General features: G+C 59.1%; 2 protein-coding genes across 5 annotated transcripts; both read left to right on the forward strand.

Moving 5' to 3' along the window:
* Positions 1–1,396: 1,396 nt before the first annotated feature.
* TRPM2 (transient receptor potential cation channel subfamily M member 2) lies at positions 1,397–22,575 on the forward strand. Of its 4 annotated transcripts, XM_054206330.1 has the most exons (34): positions 1,397–1,826; positions 1,857–3,286; positions 4,630–4,896; positions 5,241–5,326; positions 5,792–5,960; positions 6,427–6,607; positions 6,997–7,163; positions 7,603–7,783; positions 8,331–8,392; positions 8,640–8,840; positions 9,221–9,323; positions 9,562–9,683; positions 11,027–11,377; positions 11,944–12,081; positions 12,775–12,904; positions 13,198–13,343; positions 13,501–13,613; positions 13,719–13,932; positions 14,500–14,618; positions 14,936–15,068; positions 15,211–15,382; positions 15,854–16,037; positions 16,321–16,502; positions 16,652–16,784; positions 16,902–16,989; positions 17,737–17,824; positions 18,230–18,381; positions 18,916–18,992; positions 19,084–19,185; positions 19,508–19,594; positions 19,786–19,891; positions 20,396–20,497; positions 20,950–21,066; positions 21,330–22,575. In XM_054206330.1, the coding sequence occupies exons 3-34, from the start codon at positions 4,702–4,704 to the stop codon at positions 21,453–21,455; spliced, it is 4,527 nt and encodes a 1,508-aa protein (XP_054062305.1). In that variant the 5' UTR covers positions 1,397–1,826; positions 1,857–3,286; positions 4,630–4,701; the 3' UTR covers positions 21,456–22,575. The 4 variants fall into 4 exon arrangements, with proteins under 4 accessions (XP_054062305.1, XP_054062308.1, XP_054062307.1 ...); XM_054206332.1 differs by lacking the exons at positions 1,397–1,826; positions 1,857–3,286; positions 4,630–4,896; ... (9 more) ...; positions 11,027–11,377; positions 11,944–12,081 and adding an exon at positions 12,118–12,239; XM_054206333.1 differs by lacking the exons at positions 1,397–1,826; positions 1,857–3,286; positions 4,630–4,896; ... (9 more) ...; positions 11,027–11,377; positions 13,198–13,343 and having other exon boundaries at positions 11,953–12,081.
* A 2,262-nt stretch (positions 22,576–24,837) lies between these two features.
* LRRC3 (leucine rich repeat containing 3) lies at positions 24,838–25,701 on the forward strand. Its single transcript, XM_054206360.1, has one exon. The coding sequence runs from the start codon at positions 24,838–24,840 to the stop codon at positions 25,699–25,701; it is 864 nt and encodes a 287-aa protein (XP_054062335.1).
* Positions 25,702–25,728: the final 27 nt, after the last annotated feature.

The raw sequence follows: 25,728 nt of genomic DNA on the forward strand, positions 1-25,728 counted from the left end.
GGAGAGAACTGTCGCAGGACCCGATCCTGATGGTGCCATCCAGCTGACTCAAAAGGACTTGGGGCAGTTCTGGGTGTCAGGACCAGACCTGCAGAATATCACAAGAGTTTGGGTGACAACTTGAGCCAACAGGCAGCAAGAGAAACCATGAACGGTAGGAATCAATTTCAGCAGTTTGTTTTTCTAACTCTTCCTTCGTAGAGAATGGGGCCATTCTCCGCAGGCCCAAGGCGTGGGACAAGGCTTGGAACCGAGCCACCATATCCAGGACCGGTGCTGGGGATGTGTGGGAAGCGCCTGGTTTCTTCTGCACTGGTTTGCTCACCCCTGTGGAGATACGCCCCTGGCCCTGCCCGGGGAAAGGGCTGGTGGCCACGGTGCCTCCACCACAGCTGCCCAGTGCTGGACTGTCTCCACTGAGCAAGAAGCATCGCTTCAGGAAAGGCCCTTGGAAGGGAGGAGTCCTTCACCGGAACTCCTTAGAGAAACTGGCCCAAACCATGCCTTTGGGGCGTGGGGAGAGGACTCGGGAAGGACCCTCTTCTCCCAGCAGACCAGGGTATGTGTCCTCCCTTGCTCTGCAGCGAGCTTCCTCCTTAGCTTGGGACAACTTCCAGCACCCACAGCAGCAGTGGCCACACCAGGACAGCACAAGGATGGCTTCTGGGAGGACCAAACCCCGGCAGGAGAGGGATCTCCCACGGACTCACAGAATCACAGCGTGGCTGGGGTTGGAAGGGCCCTCTGGAGATCATCTAGTCCAACACCCTGCCAGAGCAGGGTCACCCAGAGCAGGTTGCACAGGAACGCGTCCAGGCAGGTTTGGAATGTCTCCAGAGACGGAGACTCCACTACCTCTGGGCAGCCTGTGCCAGGGCTCTGCCACCCTCAAAGGAAAGAAGTTTTTCCTCATGTTGAGATGGAACGTGTTCAGATGGGCACTGCTGGGAGAGACCCAGAGCAAGGAGCTGATCCCGGCGGAGGCTCCATGGCCCTGGCAGGAGGTTTGCTGCTCTTGGCAGGAAAAAGCTTTCTGGTTCAGAGACATCAGTCTGGCTGAATTCAACCTGGGGCGTGGGACGTGTGTGCGGGCATGGCCCCCGGAGAGCGGCCGTCGTCCTTCGTGCTCTTCCCTCCTTCCTCCTGCTGTCTCAAATGGATGTTCACTTGCCTGGGTTCGCTCTGCGTTTTAGCCGGGCTTTTCGGAGGCGCAGCGGGAAGCGCCCCAGCACGCTGGCTCCACGTGGCTCCCGCCGGGCCACTGTGGTTTTGGCGTATGCAAAAGCGAAATAAAAGCCCCGGTCTCCAGAGAGCTAGCCAGCCGAGAGCGGATGAACGTTCACATTAATGTGTAATTAATGTGCCATGCTGGCTTCAGTTCTTTTGGCAGCGTGGAGTTAATTACAACTGAACTGTAAAGCATTGCACATGGATTTTATTTGCTGCCATATTAGTGGCATCTGTTCTCCCGGCAAAATGTCTCAGCTGTTTGCTCTTGTTCAAGGAAACCAGAAGAACTCGTTGCATCGGTGGCCCATGTTGAGTTACATGCTCGGGCTGGAAAAGCGAGCTAAAGGCCATGATCGTGCCACCGCGTTGCCCTTTGGACCCTAATTGTTGGTTTGATGCAGCATGGTGCGGGGCACGGGGCTTCACCTGAAGGACACGCCTGCTCTTGAGAACCAGCATCTCCCTTCCAGCCATCTCCCGGCACTGCCCCCTGATCTTTTACAGTCTTCTCCAGCAAGACCGATCGGGGATGGCCGGAGCCCGGTGCTGCAGGACCCTCGGCTCGCGCCAGGCTGCCCTCCCTGGGGCTGCCCACTGTGCTGGCCACTAAGCCACAGTCGACTAAGCCACAGTCGACTAAGCCACATCGCTCGCCGCTGCAGCGTCTCCTGCCTTGGCTGCCTTCCTGGCCTGGCTTTGCTGCTCAGCGCATCTCCCCAGGAAAAGGAACGCTGGTTTTGTTGAGCGAATTTTGCGGCAAATACAAGTTAAGCGGCTGCGAATCCGGTGGAGAAGCCGCTTCATTCAGGGCATGGAACATAACGGGAAGGAGGAGCATCCGAAAGGGGGAGGTGGGAAGCACCAGCTGAAAGGTGTGACGTTGAGGTTCCTCGCCAGGGGCTTGTGTCACAAAAATTCGCGCCTGGCCTGTGCTGACCAAGGCGAGAGGCTGGGGTGCAAAGCAGGGAATTACAGGGGGTAAATATTTATTCGTGTGCATGAGGAGTCCCAGCCAAATCGGGGCACCGGAATGTGGTTTTACATGAGGTTCTCACACCCTTCAAACAGTCAGGTACAACGTAACTCGGCTAATCGCTAACGCCCCCGCTACCAATTGCGGATCACAGTAAAACTTTGCAAAGCTCCTCTATTTCCGCAGTGTTTCTGCCGCTTGGCTATTGACCCGGGCGTCCCTGGAGTCAAGTCTTGCTCGAGTTACCGATCTGTGATGCCAGACGACGCTGGGAGGGTTTCAAAGACATGTCAGAAGGGCCGGGATGCTGGTGTTATGATTGTCCCCGCGATAAAGCTGTGCTTTATCCTTCATAAGATAAAGGATATCCTTCATAAGACAGCTCTAAGCTTCCCAGAAGTAAGAAGTCCTTCTTTCCAGGGCCGGGCTGTCCTTTAGCTTGTGTTATTTAAGCCTGAACAAAACCAAAGTCTCCAGTAAAATTCCACTACCTCATCGCATCACAGCGATATATAACTAATCCATATATTTTCTATATGTGTAAATAAAGTTAATACACTTTCAGACTTTATAGCCTTTACAGACTGATGGAAATTGATAGTTAGGGAAGAGATTTTTCATCACGCTTTGCCAAGCCTCCACCAAGAGCCGCTGGGCTGCCTTTCCTCTCCGGCAGCATCCATGTGCTGGGCTCCGGCTGTCCCCCGAGCATCCCCCACTCGTGACACCCGCCCGGAGGGGCTGTCCCTGCGTGGGGCTGGCGGCAGCGGGAGGCCGGGGGCTGCGGGTGGAAATCGGGAGCGTGACTCAGCCAACTCGAGCAAACTCGGGGCTTTGCCTGGGCGCTGCGGCGTCTCGGCAGGCACCGCTTCCGCAGCCTGATTTGCTGGGAGGCAGCCAGCCGCCCTGCCATCTCCTCCTCTCTGCAGGCAGCTTGCAGGCGCCTCTGCCCGATTCTCCGCTCGTCGCCTGTGTCCCCAGCGACAAAATGACCCGCCGGAGGAGAAGGACACGGGGCTGAATCCCTACGACGGGCACGGAGCAGAGGAGCTGGTGATGCGGCTGGAGGATGCTGCGGGGAAGGTACGGGCAGCCTCGCCGGGGGTCGTGCTGGTGGAGGGGCAGGGGGTGGGCACGGGTCACCCCTGTCCCAACCTGCACAGCCGAGAGGTGACCTGAGCCCCGGGGCGAGGGTCCTTGTGCTGTAGCCCCCCCCCCCCACGGTACCTGCTGACGGAGCGGCTCTGCCCCTAGCTCCGGAGCCCTTAAGGACGGATATTCTGGGTGTTTGATCAGCTCTTCACCCCGGGGTGCCCATGGAGGACCCGTTGTGAGAGCCCTTCCTGCATGGGCTGCATACCCCCACCAGCCTGCCTGCCCGGGGGGGGCAGGGACAAGAATCAAGGCTGTGTTTGACCTTATTTAGCCAGCTTTTTCTCAAGCAGTTAGATCCGCCGTGGGTTGCGCTGATGCACACAGTCGGCCTGTCAAAAATCTGCCTCCTAAGGTCAGGTCGGTGGGGCTGCGTACGGCCCAGAGGGAGCCCGGCAAGGATGATCTTAAAGGTCTTTTCCAACCTAAACGATTCTATGAGACTGCCCAAAAGGCTTTTCCTCGCTGTTCCCTGCCTGCAGCAGCGCTGAGCCCGGGGGAAGGAGCCGTGAAGGCTATACAGTGGTAGCCATGATTTTGCTTGTCCCCCCTCCAAGGGCTCCCCACCCTTGGGTGCGATGCAGAGTTTGGCTTGCACAAAGGCAACCAAAATCCTCCTTAAACGCAGCCCTGCTGACCCCACCGGCGCCTTACCTGGGTTCTTCCTCTGTCACCTAATCACCGCTCCCCTGGGAGGACACCGGTCCCCCTGGGGCTCCTTTTCCACCCCTGCTCCGGCAGCAATCCCGGCTCAGCAGTTCAGGAGTTCAGCAACGGGGGCTGTAAGCGTTTGGGAAGGCTCAGGAGTTTTGCAGCCCCCGCTCTGCAGCGTGCTGGGGTGCACCTCGCTTCTAGCGCTGGGATCTCCGGGGACCTTCGCAGGGGGCACAAGACCCCCCCTGCAGGGGAGTGCCCCATCTCCGCAGCCGGCGCGTTGGTTGCAGGGCCGTGCTTGGGAGACCTGGTTTCTGCTCTGCCTGCTGCCAGAAATATCCCGGGTGCCTGCGGCAGAAGCAAGCCAGGATTGCTGCGGGCTGGTGGACGGCCAGGCAGCGGAGCAGGTGGGCCAGCAGCTGTGCTGGCGCGTTGTGGGGTCAATTTTCGGAGGCTGACAGGCTCCCTGGGGCACACTGGGGATGGTTCACCACCCGTGTGGCCCCTGTGTCAGGACCATGGTCTGGCAGGTTTCCCGTGGACCTCTCTCCACCCAGGGAATGATGGACAGGACAGCTTTTACATCCATGGGTATCCTTCTTCTTTTCTGCTGCGCTCAGGATGGAGATGTTCAGGACCTCCCAGCCTAGGAACAGGAGAGAGGAGGCCAAGCGGGGCAAGACGCAGCAGCCATGGCCGCGCGTGGCCGGCGTACCAAGGTGCTACCCTCCGAAGTGATCAAAGTGTGCCCCGACAGAGGAGACGACCCCGCCACGCACCCCAAGAAGATGAGCGACTTCGAGGTGGTCCCCAACCTCCAGCAGAGCAGCAGCAGCGTCTCGAAGAGCAGGCGGAAGGCACATTTCCCCGCTGGCAGCAATGAAAAGGCAAGTTCAGGACATGCTGGAAGAGGGGGCGGTTGGCCACACATGACGGAAGAGCATTAATGAGTTATCCAGTGACTCATTGACAGGACCGTTGATAACAGATCACTTTAGGCTTAGGGATAGACAGAAAACCCCCAGACATCTGAGGTACCCGTCCAGCATTCCTATCTCCTCTTCTTGGAGTACACCTGGCTTTGTCTTTGCAGATAGTGATGGAGCTTTCTTCCTTCTCATCAAGAGAAGCACATAAATATGCTCCAAGCACTGGGGGGTTCTGGCCCCTGGCATAACTTCTGGCCTTTTGCAGAAACCCTGACCCATTGCTAGTTTTTCTGCTCCCTCAGGAAAATCTCATCTCATGGATTCCTGAAAACATCCGGAAGAAAGAGTGCACCTACTTTGTTGAAAGCTCCCGGACATCAGATTCTGGGTAAGTCAGTCCGTCCCTCATTCCCCTCCCCTGCCAGGAAAGCAGAAGGGGTGTTTGGTGACAAAGCTACAGCACCAGAAAATCCCGCCTTTCTGTCAAGGGGGCTGGTGCCAATGGGATTCACAAATTCCTTTTGGACTCGTTCTTCACCCTGCTGCGTGTCACCGCATGGCTGATAGCCCGTGTCCCAGGGAGGAACCTTTCCCATGCTTTTGCATGCAGTCATTTCCATCCAGGCCTTATCCAGAGCAACCGAATTTGCTAAATTTGGCTAAATTTCCCCCCAGGCGGTGCCTTTGTTTCTGCACAAGTTCTGAGCTGGAGGACAAGCTGGGTGGGCGATGCTGGTGCCTCTCTTAAGGAGAACGCCAACACCTCCTGCCTGGGCTGAGGCAGGAGGGCCAGCTGGGCCTTTGCCTCTTGGGTTTCGATTGTTTGGGGCAAAGTTGGTGGCCTGTGTTTCAGGAGGATTGTGTGCGAGTGCGGCTACCTCAGGGAACAGCACCTGGAGGATGCTGCCAAACCTCCCATCTTCCTGGGGAAGGAGTGGGACCCCAGCAGGCACATCCAGGAAATGCCGACAGATGCCTTCGGTGACATCCACTTCACGGGCCTGGGGCAGAAGACGGGGAAGGTGATCCGTTTTTCCCACCTGTGGTGCATGGGGAGCCAGTGTTCAGGTCGTGCTGTGGCAGATGAAATGGGAGTATTTCCCTCCCGAATGAGAGGAGGTTAGGAAAGCATGGAAATGCCCCAAAGGCAACACTGACCCAAGCAGAGAAGGGGAGGTGGGACAGGATCCCTCGTCTCTCCCAGCCCTGTACCTAGTCCCTTTCTGAAACCACAAACACGATCTTCATGCTGCGAGGCCCACGCTTCAAGGAGTGGCTGTTCCCTGTCCTCATCCTTAGGTTCGTCTTGGGAATGCTTGGTCCCAGGGAAGCGAATGGGAGAAGGCTCATGCCCAAAGACTTGGGGAGGACTCTGTTGCGAAATGGCGTGGGAAGACCCTGGGTCTTTGCTGGGACAGGAGAAATTGTGGCGGAGATGCCTTGTTACCCTGACCCTGTTGTTTTTACCCAATACTCCCTATTTTGCAGTATGTGCGCGTCTCCTCAGATACCCCTCCACGGGTCATCTACCACCTCATGACACAGCACTGGGGCCTCGATGCACCCAACCTGCTCATCTCAGTCACCGGAGGAGCCAAAAACTTCATCATGAAGCCAAGACTGAAGAACATCTTCCGGCAAGGGCTTGTCAAAGTGGCCCAGACCACTGGTAAGAGATGCAGAGGCTCTCCCTGCGATTGCAGCGGGAGAGGGGCTTATCATCTGGCCATGCCACGTTCAGTCAGTTGGGCTGCTGTGGAGATGCCAAGCTGGCCCAGGAGGCCTGTAGGTCCGTGTCTGGACTACCACCACCAGGGATGAACTGCTGTTGCTCAATTGCACCAAACAGTTTCAGAGGGAGCTGGACTGAGAGGTGCAACGCTGTGCTGAAAAAGGCACCTCCTGTGCTACCAGGGCTTGATGTAGTGGAGAGGGAAGACATCTTCTGGGTGATGGAGCATCTCCGAGAACCCGGAGTTCCTGTAGCCAGATAGGGGGATGCTAGGAGACTGCTGGGAGCAGAACCTCTCCCTTCACAAGCCCCTCTCTGACCACCAGGGGCCTGGATCATCACAGGGGGGTCCCACGCTGGTGTGATGAAACAGGTGGGAGAAGCAGTGCGAGACTTCATCCTGAGCGGCAGCCACAAGGAGGGCGAGATTGTCACCATTGGCATAGCCACCTGGGGGACCGTGTACAACCGAGAGAGCCTCATCTGCCCCATGGTGAGCCAGGCAGAGTTGGAGATGCGTTTGCTTTGCCTACGCCTGGACTGCTGGGGAAGTCGTGCCAAGGACCGTGGTGGGAACGGGTCCTTCAAAACGTGTTTGTGGCTGGCAGCCCTGGTAAAACCCAGCTGCACCAGGAGTGATGGTCCCGGGCTGATGTTTGCTGAGAAGCCCCTCTACCCTACCCAGTGTCTTGCGTAGGTGTTGCGCTTCTCCTGGGAGGACCCTTGTGGGTGTGAGGGCAGGTGGAGCAGAGACAGATGAGCATGGGGCAAGGCTGACGTGAAGACTGCAGGGGGCAAGGGACAGCTGTTTGACCAGACTGTCCCCGTGTGCTGGCCTGTTCCTGTCCCACATGCTGGTTGCTCTGGGCATCTGGTGCTCCTCTCCAGCCCTGCCAGGCTTTTCCCAGAGTCTCTCCTCCTGCACCTTACAGGGTGGCTTTCCAGCTGAGTACGTATTGGATGAGGAGAACCAAGGCAGCCTGTCATGCCTGGACAGCAATCACTCCCACTTCATCCTGGTGGACGATGGCACCCACGGGAGGTACGGGGTGGAAATCACCCTGAGGACCAGACTGGAGAAGTTCATTTCAGAGCAGACCAAGGTGAAAGGAGGTAATGGCAACGCATAGCCAGGCCTGAGGCAGGGGAGGGCACAAAGTGGCATGGGACATCCCTTGGTAAGGGGTGCCCATCTGGCCTCTGGTGAGCGGGGAGGCTGTGTGGCTTCCCTGGAGGATCCAAGCAAGGTGTTTGAGAGGACTCTCATGATAAATGTGGAACCTGGTTCCTCAGTGACACAAGTCAAAGAACCTTTCTCTGCCAGCTGCTTGGCTTATGGGGTCACCAAAGGGGCCCCCAAACCCTGTCATGCTGAGCTGATCAGGGAGGGTCATCTCTCCCAAAGGGCCAGACCTCCAAGGGGGCTTCCAGGTGGTGTCTTCTCGCTGTGCAAATGATCTTCTATTCCAACACATGTACACACGTGCTCCAGCAGCATGACTGCCAGGAGATCATCTCCCATCTCTCCTGGAGCCTGGCATGTCAGGGGTAGTGCTCCCACTTTGCCTTTCACACCCCACTGCTCAGAGAGGACCGCATTCAGCTGCATGGGAGGGGACTGCCCCACAGGGAGGTGACCCTGGGCTCTGCTTCCCCGCAGGCGTCGCCATCAAGATCCCCATCGTGTGCGTGGTGCTGGAAGGAGGCCCCGGGACACTCGACGTAAGGAGCTGCTCCTGCTCGCTCCCAGCAGAGCTGAGAGGAGGTGGTGGTGGGAGGGAGCAGCTCCTTGCCCGGGGTGCTGCTCTTCGGTGTTGGTGCGAGCGTGGTGCCACACTAGGTGAAATGCAGCCGGACTGGATGGCTGCGGAGCAGCAGGGAGTGCTGCGGAGCTGCCTGGGTCTCAGGCTCGCAGAGGGTCTGCTGGCCTCTGGGTGGGCTTAGGACCAGCCTCTCTGCTCTGTTGCAGACCATCTACAACGCCATCACCAACGGGACCCCCTGTGTGATTGTGGAAGGGTCTGGGCGTGTGGCCGATGTCATCGCGCAGGTGGCCAACCTGCCTGTGTCCAAGATAACCATTGCATTGATCCAGAAGAAGCTGAGTGTGTTCTTCCACGACACCTATGAGCTCTTCACTGAGAGCAAGCTGGTGGAGTGGACCAAGAAGGTGAGCCTTGTACAGGCAGACAGCTCCACTCACAGAGCTTGTGGAGATCAAAGGGGTCCCCAGGGGTCCTTGCGTGAAGGCAAGGCTCCCAGCGTGAAGTTTAAAGCTCATCTTCCACCAACCATCCATCACCCCCAACCATGTTCTGCATTGTCCTGGTGGCACCCCAAGGGCTCAAGCTCTGCTCCTCCACTGCCCGCTCCCTTTTGGCAGAGAGGTACCATTTGGGACCAGCCCCACCTGGGCTGGGACACACAGTGCAGGGGGTCTGCAGGCAACCCAAGGGGAGAGAGCAATTGCCCCACGCAGGACAGGAGTCTGCAGGAAGCGGCAGGGAGGAGATGCTGCTGCTGATTCCTTGCCCATGGCTCTCCTTGTAGATCCAAGACATAGTGCGGAGCCGTCAGCTCCTGACCATTTTCAGAGAGGGCAAATATGGCCAGCAGGACGTGGATGTGGCCATCCTCCAGGCCTTGTTCAAAGGTGAGGGGTGCGGATCTGCTTGGGAGGATGGGGCAAGGCGAATGGGGTGGGGGTCACAAGTCACCTCCTGCAGCTGCTTGACTTATGGGGTCACCAAAGGAGTCCCCAGACCTTGTGATGCTGAACTAACTGTGGAGAGATGTTTCTCCCAAAGGGTCAGACCTCCAGGGAGGCTTCCAGGTGGTATCTTCTTGTGCGTAACAGACCCTCTATTCTAACACATGCACTTTGCATGCAGCATCCCGAAACCAGGACCATTTTGGCCATGAGAACTGGGACCATCAGCTGAAGTTAGCTGTGGCCTGGAACAGGGTGGATATTGCTCGCAGTGAGATCTTCACGGACGACCATGAGTGGAAGGTAAGGGACTACCTGTGCTTCTTGTCCGGTCAGGCTTACAGCTTGTCAGGTCCCACTTGAAGGCTGCGGGTATTGAGGGCACTGTTCACCTTGGCTGGGCCTAGGCAGAGTTTTTGAGGACATTTCTCCTGGACCCTAAACTCCTACCACATTCCCAGGGGCTCTTAGTCTGTCCTGCCTTCCAAAAGCGCACTCAAACATCCAAAGCAGAGGTGAGCACACCCTGCAATTCGTTGCTTGTTAAGGTCCTATTTGGCTTATAGTTGTTTACAAAGGTGATCGATTGCTATTTTGTTCAAAACTGGTGTCTTTTAAAGACAATCCACCAACCTAGGGCCAAAAATACTCCTTGCCAGTTCTGCCTTGTGGTTGCTGCTCATGCCATCGTGTCAAATGGCAAGTTGGCCCTAAACTCATCTCACCCAGTCTGGTACTTCCCTGCTCAAACTTTACTACGGAGTGGGGCAGAGAGCAGCACAAGCCAGCTCTGCCATCCCACGCCCGATCCAAGTGTCGAAAAGTCGAAGCTGAGCCGGGTTCTCTGTCCTTCCTGCTGGGGCTGTGGGACTTGAAAGGGATTTTTCCTATTTCGTTCGACAGTTTGGATTCCCCCAGCTCACATGCCTTTTGCGAGGCCAGGGAGGGGCTGGTGGGAACAAGGATGCCAAAGAGGAAATATTTGGTGGTGTGAAAATGCACAGCCTGAACAAGTTCTACACTTTTGTAGGGAAGGGAGGATGAGGCAGGCTCTCAGATTAGCTGATGCCGGGCCGGGCTGTTACAAGGCGCTGCAGCCCTGGACCGATGTGTCAGAAGGTCAGCAGGCACCTTCCTGCCGGGACAGACACGTAGCCCCTTGCCCACAGGCTTTGTTTTAATTTCTGAGCACACGTAAAGGTTGCCTTGGAAAGGAAAACCCCACAATGGCTGACCTGGGCGACCATCGGGAGCAGCCAGTCTCCCCATGGCTGAGATCCAGGTGGCAGCACCATGATCCTTCAGCTGAAGAGCTGTGCTCAGAGAACAAGCCTGTGAGGTCCTGTTCATTTGTATGGTGCATCCTCGTGAGCTGGGGAAAGAGGGTCTACCCTCTACCCTACCCCATCCTTCCACCCAGCAGCCAAGACAGCGGAGGGCTTCACTGCCAGAGGAGAGGGCATACTAACCCAGAAGTGTGTCCTGGGGGAATGTCCCACAAGTACCAGTACCTCCCAGCTGCTCTGTCACACCCAGAAACTCCTTGTGTGCTCAGGGATAAAATCTTTCCCCCATCTGAGTGAGGAGCATGGTGGCTCCCTGCTCCGACGCCATGGAGCCCCTTACCTCTGCCTCTGGCCTGCCAGCCCACAGATCTCCACCCCGTGATGGCAGCTGCCCTGATCTCCAACAAGCCAGAGTTTGTGAAGCTGTTCCTGGAGCAGGGAGTGCGTCTCAAGGAGTTTGTCACCTGGGACACCCTGGTTTACCTCTACGACAACATGGCCCCATCCTGCCTCTTCCACAGCAAGCTGCAGAAGGTCCTTCTGGAGGAGAGAGAGCACACAGCTGGCTCTAAAATGCCAAGAATCCAACTGCATCATGTCTCCCAGGTGCTGCGGGAGCTGCTGGGCTGCTCCACGCAGCCTCTCTACCCCAAGCCCAAGCACACGGAGCGGCCCCGGCTCTCCATCCCCGTCCCACACATCAAGCTGAATGTACGCATCTCCAGGTTATGTGGTGGCAAGGTTGCATTAGGAAGGGGGACGCTGGCTCAGGGAACCATCCTGGAGGTTGCAGCTGGGCCTCTGTTCTCTTGCCTGCTCAAGAATCCCACTTAAACTCCCTTAAAGCCATGTCTGAGTCATCTGCCTCACATTCAAGGTGCAACTCCCACCCTCCTACACCCACAACACCACGTGGCTGCGTGACTCCAGTGGGCAGGACCCAGTGGGGTGGGTGCACTGGGCAGAATGGGCATGTGGGGCTGAGGGACATGGTTTAGTGGTGGTTTTGGCAGTGTGAGGTTGATGGTTGGACTCGATGATCTGAAAGGTCCCTTCCAACCTAGACAATTCTATGATTCTATGATACTGGCCCTATAAAAAGTGGTGTTTCCAGGATGAGTCCAGTCTTGGTCACCCCAATATCTGCAGCAGAGGCCCTTCTGTGGGTGGTGGAAGCAGGCACCCAGGGTTCAGGGGTGGCTTTGTGCTGAGGGGCTGTCTGCCTTCTGCAGCCTCTTGGCAGGGGGGAACAGCTCTGACCATTGCACGCCTTGCAGGTTCAGGGGTCAAGTCTCCGGTCCCTCTACAAGCGCTCTGCTGGCCGAGTCATCTTCACCATGGACCCAGTCCGCGACCTGCTTATCTGGGCTGTGGTCCAGAACCGCAAGGAGCTGGCAGAAATCATCTGGGCCCAGGTATCACAGCCCAGAGCTGTCGGTCCCAGCTGAGAGGCTCAGATGGAGCCAAACCTCCCAGCCCCAAGAGGAAAGATTGCACCTGCTGGCATTTGGGACAGCAGGCGAGTTGGCGCATGGCGGCACCTGAGCCTGATCCCCAGCCAAAAGGGAGCCAGGTAGTGAGCCTGGATGAACCTGATGGTCATCCCCAGACACACACTACGATGCCAGATCCCTCCCTTCCCAGCCAAAACGAACGCTGCGGGCAGAGGTGACATGCTGGGCCAGAAGTCTGCTCTTCCTTGCAAAGGCTGAGAGAGGGCTCAGCACACCGCGGGCGAGACACAGGGGCACGGCAGCTGGGGTGGAGAAGGCTTCCACCCATAAACAGCATCCCCAGGCCAAGAGGCAGGGTGGCTGGCGGCACGGTGAGCGTGCCGTGCAGAGCCGTGGAGTCACACTGTCCCATCACCCATGGCTTCCCATGGGGAGCAGGGGAGTCCCCGGATTCCCCGTGGCGGTGTGTCACCCAGCGGGGAGCACAGCTCGGCCCTTGTCATGGCAAGCTGTCCGTCCTGAGCAGCGGTCTCCTCGGGGCAGACTCCCTCCTTCCCTCTCTCCCATGGGAGCTGTGGAGGGCCTGGCAGGACTGCTGGGACTTGCAGGACAGGGCACAGAGCCCCACGCTCTCTCTGGCCTCTTCTGCTCCAGAGCCAGGACTGCATGGTGGCCGCGCTGGCCTGCAGCAAAATCCTGAAGGAGCTCGCCAAGGAGGAGGAAGACACTGACACCACCGATGACATGCTGGCCCTGGCCGAGCAGTACGAGCAGAAGGCGATCGGTGAGCAGGAGTGGGACCAGCAACTCAGCACTGCTCTGACGCCCTGCGGGGCCGGGTGGCTTTGTCCTGGAGGTGTCTGGGGGTGCTGGGTGGCATGGATGGTACCAAACGGGGATCCCCTCCTCACAGTCGGGGTCGTGGTGCGGCGGGGGCTGTGCCTGGGTGGTGGTGGGAGCGCAGAGGGTGCCGCTGCGTGGTGCGATGTCCAGCTCCTGCTGCGAAGTGTGATCCTGCGGGCACCTTGCTGAGCACCCCAGAGCTCAGCCTGGAATGCCTGGTCCCTGCCTGGCCAGGTGTGTTCACAGACTGCTACCGCAAGGATGAAGAGAGAGCCCAGAAGCTCCTCACCCGTGTCTCTGAGGCCTGGGGGAAGACAACCTGTCTGCAGTTGGCATTGGAGGCCAAGAACATGAATTTTGTGTCCCATGGGGGTGTCCAGGTGGGCTCCCAGCAGTGGTGCTTGGAGGGGAAGAACCCAAATGTCCCGTGCCCCAGATCCAGGGTTCCTTGTTGGCAGTGGTGGGGCTCTGCCCTGCAGGCCCATTCTGATGGGGGGCGCTTCTGTAACCACTGCTCCTCTTCCTCCCTCCTCACAGGCCTTTCTAACCAAAGTCTGGTGGGGGAAGATGTGCGTGGACAATGGGCTTTGGCGGGTGATTGCCTGCATGCTCTTCTTCCCACTTCTCTACACCAGCCTCATCACCTTCAGGTACTTCTTGCAGCCGGGGCATGCGTACACCAAGGCTGGCTGGGAGAAGCTGCCGTGGCATTTTCCTGAGCATCTGAGCCCCACTTCCACCCCTGCTCCCCACAGGGAGAAGAGACTGCAGCCCGCAGGCTGCCTGACGCGCCTCCGAGCCTTCTTCACGGCACCTGTTGTCATCTTCCTTATGAACATCCTCTCTTACTTCACCTTCCTCCTGCTCTTCGCCTACGTCCTAATGGTTGACTTCCAGCCGTCACCGTCCTGGCGGGAGTACCTTGTCTACTTCTGGCTCTTCTCTCTGGTGTGTGAGGAGACCCGCCAGGTACGGGGCAGGCAGAGCAGAGGCTGGGAGGAGGTGAGAGCAGGGAGAGACACCCCTCCAGGTGTTCCTGGAAGGTCCTGTGTAGCTCACATTCCTATGCTGCTTCTCATGTCACCATCCATTCAGAGAGGTCCCAGCACAAGGGACTGCCAGATCCCCCTGTCTCTGAGGCCGGAGAATGTCCTCGGCTGCATCTGGCCTGGCCCTGGGTTCTTGCAGAAAGACATGCTGTTTTGAGCCAAAACCATCAGGAGATGGAGGGACCGCCTCCTTCCTTGGGCATTTATTCCCAGAAGCATTCCCAGGCTTTGCTTGACACCTGCTTTTTTTCACCTTTTGCTTCAACATCTCAGTGCCTTTCTCCACCCGACTAAAGACCCCCATGCCTCAGGTACCTCTCCCCATGCTCCTGCCCTATAGAAAACCCTGTAGGCTCAGGTTAACTTGGGGTAAGCAAGAGGGTCCGGTAATGGCCAGCAGGTCTGTGTGGTTCCTCCCCTCTACAAGGCACATGAGTATCTTACAAGGCTTTCACTGAAACACCAACCCCTCTTCTCTTCCCAACAGCTCTTGTATGATCCAGATGGGTTTGGGGTTGTGAAAATGGCTTCCCTGTACTTCAAGGACTTCTGGAATAAGCTGGATGTCTGCGCCATCCTAGTCTTTATTACAGGGCTGGCTTGCAGGTGAGTTGCAGAGTCACTTGCCATGCGCACGCTCAAGCCACTGCTGTAGGCGACAAAATTAGTGTGAGAACCGTGCAGGTTTCTTAATTGCAATTTCTTCTTCCAAAGGCCAGTGAAAATTTTTGTGGCCACGTGATTGTTTCTGACCAATTTGCCTCTGCTTTCAGCTGCTTTTAGGAGAGATGTTTTTCACGCCGCGACTCTCAGCCAGCATTTGGGGCAGCTCACCGATATTGTAGAAATGTAATGCTGTGAGATCAGAAAAACCCCCACACTGGTGGCGCTGAGATGTTTCCTTTCCTCTCTTCTGTGCCCAGGCTGATCCCGTCAACTTTATATCCCGGGCGCATCATACTGTCCCTGGCTTTTATCATTTTCTGCCTGCGACTGATGCACATTTTCACAGTCAGTAAAACGCTGGGGCCCAAGATCATCATTGTGAAGCGCATGGTGAGAGCTCCCCTCTGTCCTGCCAGGGTGACCAGCTGGAGCAGCTGGATGCCTGCATGGGGTGGATGTGCCACCCGTGTTATCCTAACCTGGAGTGGGGTTTGCTCCAGGACACAGTTTTGCTTCCCCTCTGTCTTTGCAGCTGAAGGATGTCTTCTTCTTCCTCTTCCTGCTAGCAGTGTGGGTGGTGTCCTTTGGGGTTGCCAAACAGGCCATCCTGATCCACAACGAGGAACGCGTGGAGTGGCTTTTCCGTGGGGTGGTCTACCACTCCTACCTGACCATCTTCGGCCAGATTCCCTCCTACATCGATGGTAAGGGACACCGGCCCGTGACAGCACGTGGCATGAGCAGGGTGGCTGTGACAAGGCTGAGGGGTACCAAGCTCCTGTCGCAGCCTGCCTAGCTCCTGCCTGTTGGCCCGTGGAATTCCTGCACAGGACTCCTCTCCGAGCGCAACGTAAGGCTGGGAGGGAGCAATGGTGGGGCGTGGGATTGGAGCCCTGCTCCGGCACGCTGGGAGCGGTCCCACCAACGCAAACCCAGGGACTGCACCTGCCCAAGCGGTCAAGAGAGCACGCTAGCAAAGGCACAGGAGGAGTCGATCCAGCTCAGTGCCACAGCTGCAAAGCTGGTGGCAGTGAGCAGAGCACCTGGGATAATCAGATGGAGGTCAAATCCCTGTCCGGTGCTACAGTCCCTTGACACTGGCCGCTTTCAGAGAGCACAACGTGGGACACCGTGAGGTTTGGCGGCAGCGGGGTCATTGCCGTGCTCTTTTGCAGGGGTCAACTTCAACATTGACCAGTGCAGCCCCAATGGGACCGACCCCTACAAGCCCAAGTGCCCAGAGACAAATGAGGACAGCAAGAAACCTATCTTCCCAGAGTGGCTGACGGTCATCTTACTGTGCCTGTACCTGCTCTTCACCAACATCCTCCTCCTCAACCTCCTCATCGCCATGTTCAAGTGAGTTTGACCTGGCCCCATGGTCCTGACAGTGAATGGAGCTGGCTTTGCTTGCAGGCTTGGCCATGGCCAGGGCACCGTACGCTGAGAAAGCGCAAGCAGGGTCCTGGGGCACATGCTGACCAGAGCACAGGGGTGCTTTGGGGGGATTTTAGATATGGTGGAAGTAGTAGCAAGTAGTGGCCAGGGCTGATCAGGGAGCCGGGTAGGAGCCGGGGCACCATACAGACATGATGTGCTCCCTCATCCCCATGGCACTGCTGACGCCTGGGCTCTGCCCCAGCTACACCTTCCAGCAGGTCCAGGAGCACACGGACCAGATCTGGAAGTTCCAGCGGCACGATCTGATTGAGGAGTACCATGGCCGCCCGCCCGCACCTCCACCCTTCATCCTCCTCAACCACCTGCAGATCCTGGTCCGGCGATGCTTGCTCCGCAGGCCATCCACACACCACAAACAGCTCAGTGAGGACCAGCATCTTCCCTCCTGCCCATTTCCCCCTCCCCGGGGCATGGCACCGTGCACCAAGGCAGAGGATTGGTGTCTGGGCCGCGGTACTGGGCTTTGAGATGCCCAGGGATCTGACAGCATTGCCGTCCCCTTCCTCTGGCAGAAGAGAAGCTGGAGAAGAACGAAGAAGCTGCCCTCCTCTCTTGGGAGATGTACCTGAAGGAGAACTACCTGCAGCACCAGCAGTGCCAGGAGAAGCAGAACACGGAGCAGAAGATTCGAGACATTGCAGAGAGGTACCAGCACTCCTGAGACAGGGACATCCTTCTGTCCTCCAGTGTCCTGGGCAGGGAAGAGTTGGGATTAGTGCAGGGCTGGCTGCTGAGGGGGTTCCTCTCTGCACTGTCAACTAGGGTTGACGTACTGGCAGAGCTGCTGGACTTGGACCGGGTGAAGAGGACGGGGCTGGTGGAGCAGAGACTGGTCTCTCTAGAAGACCAGGTGAGGCAAAAGCTGAGCAACTGCCTAAGAAAGGTGGGGTTTTCCAGGGGCTGAGTCAACTGAACCAGAGCACAAGAGAAAGCCCTTCTGAATCAATCCCCCTTCAAAGAGTTTGAGTTTCCTTGCCAAAGCAATGGCATCCAAGAGGAAAGGGCTTATGGGAAATGATCTGTTTGACTCTAAACTGAAGAGGATGAAGGTGGGAAGTGGTGGGATGAAGCCCTGCCTCCACTGGTCACCCCAAGCAGTTAGATCTGACCTTGCTCTTCTCCTTGGCCTGAGAGGACCCTCCAGACCTTCTGGAGATGGAGGACTCTCCACCCCCTCCCCGTAAAGCACGAGCAGTGGGGTGGCTGGGGAGCAGGACCAGGCCCTGGCATCCCCTCTCTGAGACCGCCGCAGCATGGCTGCCGTTTTCCACTTCCATTTCCACCTGCTTTGAGAAATTGTCTCTCTGGAGGTGGTTTTCCAAGCCGAACATCAGAGCACAGTGAGGATGGCTGCCACCCTGGGGATGAACAGCCAGGAGCCCAGGGCAGCAGTGCCTCCTGCCAGGGCCGTATCCTGCCGTACTTGAGGAATGGAACCCGGGAGGACGCGGGGGTCTGGGAGGGTCCTCTCCTCTCCTCTCCTCTCCTCTCCTCTCCTCTCCTCTCCTCTCCTCTCCTCTCCTCTCCTCTCCTCTCCTCTCCTCTCCTCTCCTCTCCTCTCCTCTCCTCTCCTCTCCTCTCCTCCTCTCCCACACAGGTCCATCAGACTGCCCAGGCCCTGAGGTGGATAATGCAGGCGCTGCAGGGCAATGGCTTTGGCTCGGGCGAGGACGTGCCACCCGTGGGTAAGCGGAGCCCGTCCCCACCCCAGCAGCACCAGGGAAACCCGGGGCGCCGTGCTGGCATGGGCAGCCCTTCGCACCCCTCTGTCAAGCAGCAAGGCAGAGGGTCCTTTGGCCCGGGGAGGTCTGGGGGCCCTGCAAGGCCTTCCAGCCCCACCTGCGGCCATTCCCACCCTCCACTCCAGAGCCCTCCCTGCAGCATGGCTGAAGCTTTCCACTGCAGCATCCCCGGGGGACAAGTCCTGTCCCTCTGGGGTCTGTCAGAAGGGATGCTGGGGGCCAGGTCCTCAGGGGACAGCGTCATCCCCATGGAGAGACCCAGCCAGCACCCTCAGCAGAGCCCTGGTCTGCAGCACCGGGCTCAAGATCCCGCTTTGCGGGGCCTCGCTGTCCGTGTCTGCCTTGCAGGCTCCAGCAAAGCCTCGGAGACGAAGGAGGTTGACCTGGAGGGGAAAGCCGAGGAGAGCCGGCCCCCGTACCACGTGCTTGCCCGAAACCTCCTGTACCCAGGGTCTCACACCCTCCGCTTCCCTGTGCCGGATGAGAAGGTGCCCTGGGAGGTAGGAGCTGCGACCCTGGGCAGCAGGGCTGGGAGGCAGGGGCATGGGGCAGACCCACCAGTGGTGGGAAGAGGAACAGACCCATCCTTGCACCCATGTCACACTTGAGAGCTCCTGTTCTCCCCAGCGCTGGGACAAGTGGCTTCCTGGAGCAGCTGCTCCGAGGCCATCCCAGGGACAAGCAGAGGTGAATGGGCATCATTCCTGCTGGGATCTGCAGCGCTAGGGATGCCTGGGGGTGCTCGGTTGGGAGACAGAGGGTACAACCACCTGCCTCTGCATTTCCTGAATTGCGGCTGGCTCAGGGTCAGGGACAGGTCCTGGCACTGGCTTCCACTGGAGCAGGAATGAGAGGCACCAGCCCACCAGCTCTGCCCCAGAGCAGAGCCCGGAACCCTACGTGCCTTGCAGGATGATGCCATGAGCCGGGCAGAGGAAGGGACTGGGGTAGAAAAAGTCCCCAGGGGTCCCAGTCCCTGCCTGCCACGAGAGCAGGGACGCAAGGGTGACCTGACATGGCCACGTGCTCCGCAGGTGGACTTCCCGCTCTATGACCCTCCTGCCTACTCGGCCGACCACAAGGACATGGCTGTGCAGGACCCATTCAGCCCGTGAGTGTCCCCCCCGCGGCTCCCCGTTCCCCTGCCCCTTCCCCTGGGCGGCACAGCCAGCCCTCCCTGCCGGGCTGCCTCCCGCCCCCAGCTCCTTGGAGTCTCTCCTGAAGATCAACTACAACACCATGGATGGGCTGATCGACCGGCAGAGCTTCCACGGCCTCTATGCCGTGCAGGATGGGCTGCCGCTGTGAGTGCATCCGCCATGGGGGCGGACGGGCTCTGTGGGAGCTGGGACGCCCGGCTGTAGGCAAAGCACGGGGGAGGTGGAGAATCCGGGGGAGCCTGGGTGCATCCATCCTCTTCCCGCTTCCTTAGGGCTAATGGTGGGGCAGGGATAATGGGATAATCCTCAGGGCTGTTCCCCCCCGGCAAAAAAAACCCTGCACCCCAGAAGAGGTGCAGTGCAGTGGTGGGAGATTTGGGGAAGTGGTATAGGGCTTTGATCGGCATGACGGGGTGCACAGAGGGACCCTGGTGCCATCCCAGCCCGCTCGCTCTCTCCCCGTCAGGAACCCCATGGGCAGGACGGGGCTGCGAGGCCGTGGGAGGCTGCACTGCTTTGGGCCCAACCATGCCCTGCACCCCGTTGTGACCCGGTGAGCGCGAGGGGACGGAGAGGTGTCCTTGCTCCAGGACAGGGCTAGGGAAGCGGAATGGAAAAGTGGGCACGAAGCCATCTCAGAGACACTGGGACCTGGCAAAACCCACCGCTGCCCATTCAACTGCTGCTGGGCCAGTGTGGGGGGGGCTGAGTCCAGCTGCAGCGTAACAGGGGCCTCTCTCACAGCTGGAGGAGGAATTTGGATGGGTCCATCATAAGGAAGAGCCTGAAGAAGATGCTGGAAGTCCTAGTGGCCCAGTACCCGCTGTCAGATGTCTGGGCTCTGCCTGGGGTAAGAGCTGGTGGAAACAGCTGGCGCTGAAGGGTCTGGGGAGGTGGGGACCAGCTGATGGCTGGATGCCCTGCAGAAAAGGGAGAAACACAAGATGGGTGCCACAGCCTTGTCCGAGGAGGTACCTCTGCTCCTCCCGCAGAGCATTCGAGTGTGGGGCTGTGCTGCCAGGAGTGCTGGGGTGGTCCCATCACATACCCCCACCCACCCTGACCCCCGCTTCTCCCTCCTCCTCCTCCATGGCTTCAGTTCTCACACATCCTTCATGACATAAGCTGTTGGCATAGCCTCCTTCGACAGAGCTCCAGATGTTGAATCAGGCAAACTCAGACACGTGCTTGGGGCACAGCTGAGGCCTTTTGGGAGAAGAGGGAGGGCTTGCTCCCCCCACCAGAGCTTGTGGCGTGTTCTGCAGTGGTGGCAACCACCCGATGGCCAAGCTGGTGGCAGCGAGGGAGGCTCGGCTGATGGCAGGCCCCATGGCTGACATCTGCTTTGGCGCAGGGGTCACTGGAGCCGGGCGAGACACTGCCACTGAAGCTCAAGTGGATCCTGCGCCGGGAGTTCTGGCCCCAGTTCCAGAACTTGCTGAAACAAGGCACTGAGGTGGGGGACATGCGGGTGTCACAGCGGTACGGGGGTGTGGGGGCATCACCCCAGTACAGGGGCACGTAGGCGTCACAGCAGTACAGCTACACGGGGGCATCACCACAGTACCTGTGGACATCACGGCGGCATAGGGGCAGGTGGGTGTCCCCAGTGCACAGGGGCAGGCTGCATCACCGCCCCCACTGGGGAGGAATGGCTGGGGGATGTGGAGACATGGCCTCGCACCGCACAGGGGTCTGTGGGGCAGCCCGGGGACCCCGGGGGTGGGCTGCACACACCGGCGTCTGTGCCTGCTGCGATTGCTCTCCAGGCAGCAGTGGGAACAGGGTGCTGGTCTCCAGGGGGGCAGAGGAGCTGTGGGGTGATGTCCTACCACCCCCAGGGCCTCTCGGTGCCCACAAGGAGGTGGTGAGGGCTCTGCCGATGTGGCATTTCTTCACTCTGCACAGGTACACAAGGGGTACCTCGATGACCCCCGCAACACGGATAATGCCTGGGTCGAGACGGTGGCCGTCAGTGTCCACTTCGACAACCAGAACGATGTGGAGATGAAGCGGCTGAATTCGGTATGGGCCCCTCGCCTCCACAGCTCCCTGACCCGGCTCTCAGCAGGCGTGGGGCAGGGGAGACAGTTCTCCAGACCCAGATCTCATCCTCATCAAGAAGTGGGCTCCTCCAGCTTCATGCACTGGAGGAAGAACATGGGGTGGCATGCAACGGGGGCTCCAGAAAGAAAGGGCAGGAGGCTGGGGACTGGAGGTGCTGTTGAGCATGGCTGGCACGTCCCCGCGCCAGCAGCATGTACGTGATGTCTCTGGTCCCCTTCCAGTTCCTCCAAGGCTGCGACCCGGAGCTGTGCGTCCGCTGGCAGGTGCTGGACAAGAGGATCCCCCTGCACGCCAACCACAAGGAGCTCCTGCACAAGGTCTCAACTCTCCTCGGCGCCTATTACTGAGTCCTCAAGCACAGGCCAAGGGCTCCTGCTGCCCCAGACCAGGTTCGGGTTGGGACCTGCAGCTCTACCACAGCTCACCTGTGAGACCATGGGGAGCTACTGGAGACTAGGTACTGTGGTTGCCTGTGTGAATGTACATTGCAGGTCTCTGGGAGGAAAACTGTCCCCTCTCCAGCAGCCGGGGGCAGGGACTGCCTGGGCAGTGCCTATGCGGCATCCTGGTCACCTGAGCCACCAAGCTCAGCCCCAGCTTCTCCCTCGGTGCTTCCACATCAGCCACAGCACTTGAAATTGGGGCAAGCAGAGCCCCAGGGCTGCTCCTGCAAGGTGTTCCTTCTCTCAGCTCCCACCTGCTCTTTGCTTTGGTGTGGGCACTGGGGACTTGCCAACCCCAGCTACCCCTCCACCCAGCGCATCCACTGGGCACCTCTGCTTCCCTGCTCCCGCTGCCACAGCTCCCAGAGGATTGCTCTGGAGAAGGCTTGGGCTCTTTTGCACCTAAAGCTCCTGACCGCCCTGCAAGTCGCTCCTGTGGCAGCTGTTCCCATATCTCTGGTTGCCTCCAAGCCAACAACATGGTCCTGAGCTGTGATCCAGCACTTTGGAAGGTGTGAGCAGCTCTTGGCTTGTATACCTATGGTTTCATAGCTCCGCACTGGTCCACGCCCCACGTCCCGTACTGATATGTGATCCTGCGTGTGTATGCTGAGCACCGTCTTGTAGCTGAACCCCTTCCCGCTGTCTGAGCCAAGTCACCGGCTAAGTGTCACCTGCCTGTCCCATCCCCTTGTGCACATGGACGGAAAGGGGCAGCTTGCTGGGACCCAGGTGATCCATGCTCTGTGGTCCCTTGGGCAGGTAGGGACAGGAAAGAGGACATCAGCATGGCCATCCCAGACATTTCTACTCTTAAGGGGTCCTTCACTCCCCTTTTCTGTTGCCTGCCATGGGGAGAACAATGGAGACATTTCCATTATGCCTGGGACTGCTCAGGGAGGGATGTCGGTTCCCTCACCCTCTCCCGATGGATCCGACACTGGCCAGCCAGGGCTGTTCTTCCCACACCCGTGGCCATCACAGCACAACTGCAGTTTCACCAGTGATGCACTGGGGGCTTAGTGACGGGGCCGTGGGGGGTGGGTGGGGGGGTGGGTGGGTGGGGTATTCCCACTGGCAATTTAGTCAACCCAGCTCAATAAACTACGTATTCAATAACCAAAAGCTGGTGGTCTGTCGCGGCTGTTTCACCAGGGGCCGTTCCTGGAGGCCATGCGTGGCGCGCACTTCCAGGATGAGCCCTGTTTGAGCGTTCCCACCCCCAAACTCACTTTGCTTGCAGACTCACCCCACCCCACCCCCCACACCCCCCCACCCAGTGCTGCCTGCAGAGACGATTTGAGGCGTTCGGAGTCGATGTCAGGAGCTGCTGGAAAGCAAGGCGGTGGCACGGTACCTCCTCCCACCGCTCTTGGCCTGCTGGGCGGCTGCTCGTGGTCTCCCATCGCTGCCGGGAGCCAGGCGGGGGAGGGGGGGGGCACGGCTTGAGGGGGGTGGTGGGGGGGGTGGGGGAAGGGGTTGATCCTGCCTTACGCCAGCTTCTAGACCCGCAGCCCCGCACCGGCGAGCAGCAACCGCCGCCCGAGAAGAATTGCTGAAACCCGATTAGCATCCCTCAACCACGGCACAAAAGGGGCTCGCCCGCAGCCCCCGCGGCTCTGCTGCCCGGCTCTCCCCGGCCGCCTCCTTGTCCGGACAAACCCCCCCCCACCGCCCCGGCGCTGCCACAGTCCCGGTCCCGCCCCGGCCACCCCCGCCCCCGCCCCCGCCCCGCCCCGCCCGGTGCCTCCGAGGCGGATCCCGCCCGTCCCGGCTTCCCGGCGGCAGCAACAGGTGGGGACGGCGCCGGGGCCGCGGCGGAGCCCTATCGCGGCCGAGCCGCCGCCGGCGGAGCCGAACCGCAGCGCAGCCGGTAAGGGACCCCCCGGGGACGGCGTGGCGGTTGGTGGTGGTGGTGGTGGGGGGGGGCGGTTCTGCGGCCGGAGCCCCCGCTTCCCCAAGCCCCTCGCCCGGGAAGGTCCGGCTCCCCGGCTCCCGGGCAGGGTGTGAGGGCGGGTCGGGGGTGGGCATCACCCCCCGCCCCCGGGGCTGCGGCCCCTCGGAGCCCTTCCAGGGGCGGGAGCAGGCTCGGGCAAGCGGTGGGAACCAGCACCGCAAAGTACATCCTTCCTCCCCCCGGAGAGACTGGGCTGGCAGACGCCGGGCAGCATTTGGAGGGCGAAAGGGATTCCCCAGCAGCATGACTTCATCTCTCCTGGAAGAGTCCCACACCCCTGGGCAGGTCCATTGGCAGCATCCCTCAGGTAGGAGCATCCCCTGGGTGATACTCCGAGGATGCTCTTGCCTGAGAGATGCTGGTACTTAAAGGATGGTATTAGCAGGGGGATGCCATTATCAGAAGGATGCTGATACCAGAGGGATAACGACTCGATGCCCAGCTGGTCTCCTAATGAGATCACCGTGGACAATTTCGCTGCCAGGGTCCCAACCCCCAACTTTTCCCTCCATGGGGATCTCTTCCCCCCAGCCTGACCAGGGCAGCAGGAGAGGAGTGAGTAGTACCACAGGGCAGAGGAAAGAAGGTCCACCTGTTTCACCTCCTGCCTCATCCCCAGCAGGGCTGGGGTGGCCCTTGGAGTTCCCAGATCACCCCCTCTACTGTGATAGTCGGTGGCTCCTCTCTTAAGCTCCAGCTCCTGGAGTCAGGCTATTAAACCATACTCTTTGCTTACTTTAAAAAAAGAAGTCACCTCCAAACCCCTGCTTTGGCAAAACCCTTGGAAACGTGACTTGTACCAGCTCGTGGACCAGATGGGGAAAGCAAAAGAACCCCACATCTTGTTATTTAAAAACCCGGTGGTGATTAAGCCAGTCTGATGATCCAGGGAGTCTGAATCATCATTTTTTTTTTTTTTTTCCACGCTTAAGGTTGGTGAGATAGGAATTTGCTGCTGCTGTTTTCCAGCAGCAAATCACTGCATCCCTCGTGGAAATTGGCAGCAGGCTGGGGCAGAGGCTCCCGGGCCGCGCGTGTCTTGGCACCCCCATCCTGCAGCACCCTTTGCCTGCCTGGGTGGGCTGTGCCGAGACTGGGACGGTGGGGGGAGGACAGGATTTTAATCTCTGCAGCTCTATGTCCAGGTATAATTTATCTTAAGCCAAATTAAGATGCCCTGGAAAAGATGGTAACCAGTATCATTCCATCCTTTTTGCTGGGCCCCTGAGCCCAGCCTCTCACCGCTTTGCCAGGGCACGTTACATGTGAGCGGCGTTCCGGGAAATAATGCCGTGTCATATCCCCTCCACCCACCGCCTTCCTCCAGCAATGGGAGAGGCATCGCAGGAGCGCAGAGGAGCCACCCTGCTGCCCAGGAGCTGCTGCGGCCACCGGGGAATCGCCAGCAGCCATGCCGAGCTGGCTGGGTGCAAGATGAGCCTCACGACCACGCCGGCAGCCAGCGTCGCCCAGGCTTTCTTCTGCCTCTTGCTGTGCGTCCCCTGGGGCAGCTCCTGCCCCCCGAGCTGCCAGTGCACGGAGCGGGCAGGGGCGAAGGCTGTCCTCTGCAGCTCCCGGCACTTGGAGGAGATCCCCAAGGACATCCCCAAAGACGCGGTGTTCCTCAAGCTGGACACTAACAGCATCACCAGGATCCCCAGCAATGCTTTCAGGCACCTCTCCCACCTGGAGGAACTCGATCTCTCCAGGAATGCCATTGAGAAGATCGACAGGGCGGCTTTCAAAGGAGTGGCTGCTGGGCTGCGTACCCTCGACCTCTCCAGCAACCGCATCCGCAGCATCCCCAAGGAGGCCTTGCTGGCGCTCAATGCCAAGCTCCGGCTGGCCAACAACCCCTGGCACTGCGAGTGCGCCTTGCAGGAGGTGCTGTGGGAGGCGCGGCTGGACCCTGACTCCGTCCAGGACATCACCTGCCACACAGCCCCACGCGAGGAGTATGTGGGCAAGCCGCTGCTGCAGGTCCTGGATGCCGGTGTCAACTTCTGCAGCGTGCGCCAGAGGACCACGGACGTGGCCATGTTCATCACCATGTTCGGCTGGTTCACCATGGTCATTGTCTACGTGATCTGCTACGTCCGGCACAACCGCGAGGACACCTGCAAGCACGTGGATTACCTGAAGTCACTGCCGAGCACCCAGGGCCATGCAGAGACCACCAGCACCGCCCTGTAGCGCAGGATTCCGGTGCCCTGTTCCCAG

Source organism: Rissa tridactyla, chromosome 6 (assembly GCF_028500815.1).
Source record: "Rissa tridactyla isolate bRisTri1 chromosome 6, bRisTri1.patW.cur.20221130, whole genome shotgun sequence".
Classification (NCBI taxonomy): Eukaryota; Metazoa; Chordata; class Aves; order Charadriiformes; family Laridae; genus Rissa; species Rissa tridactyla.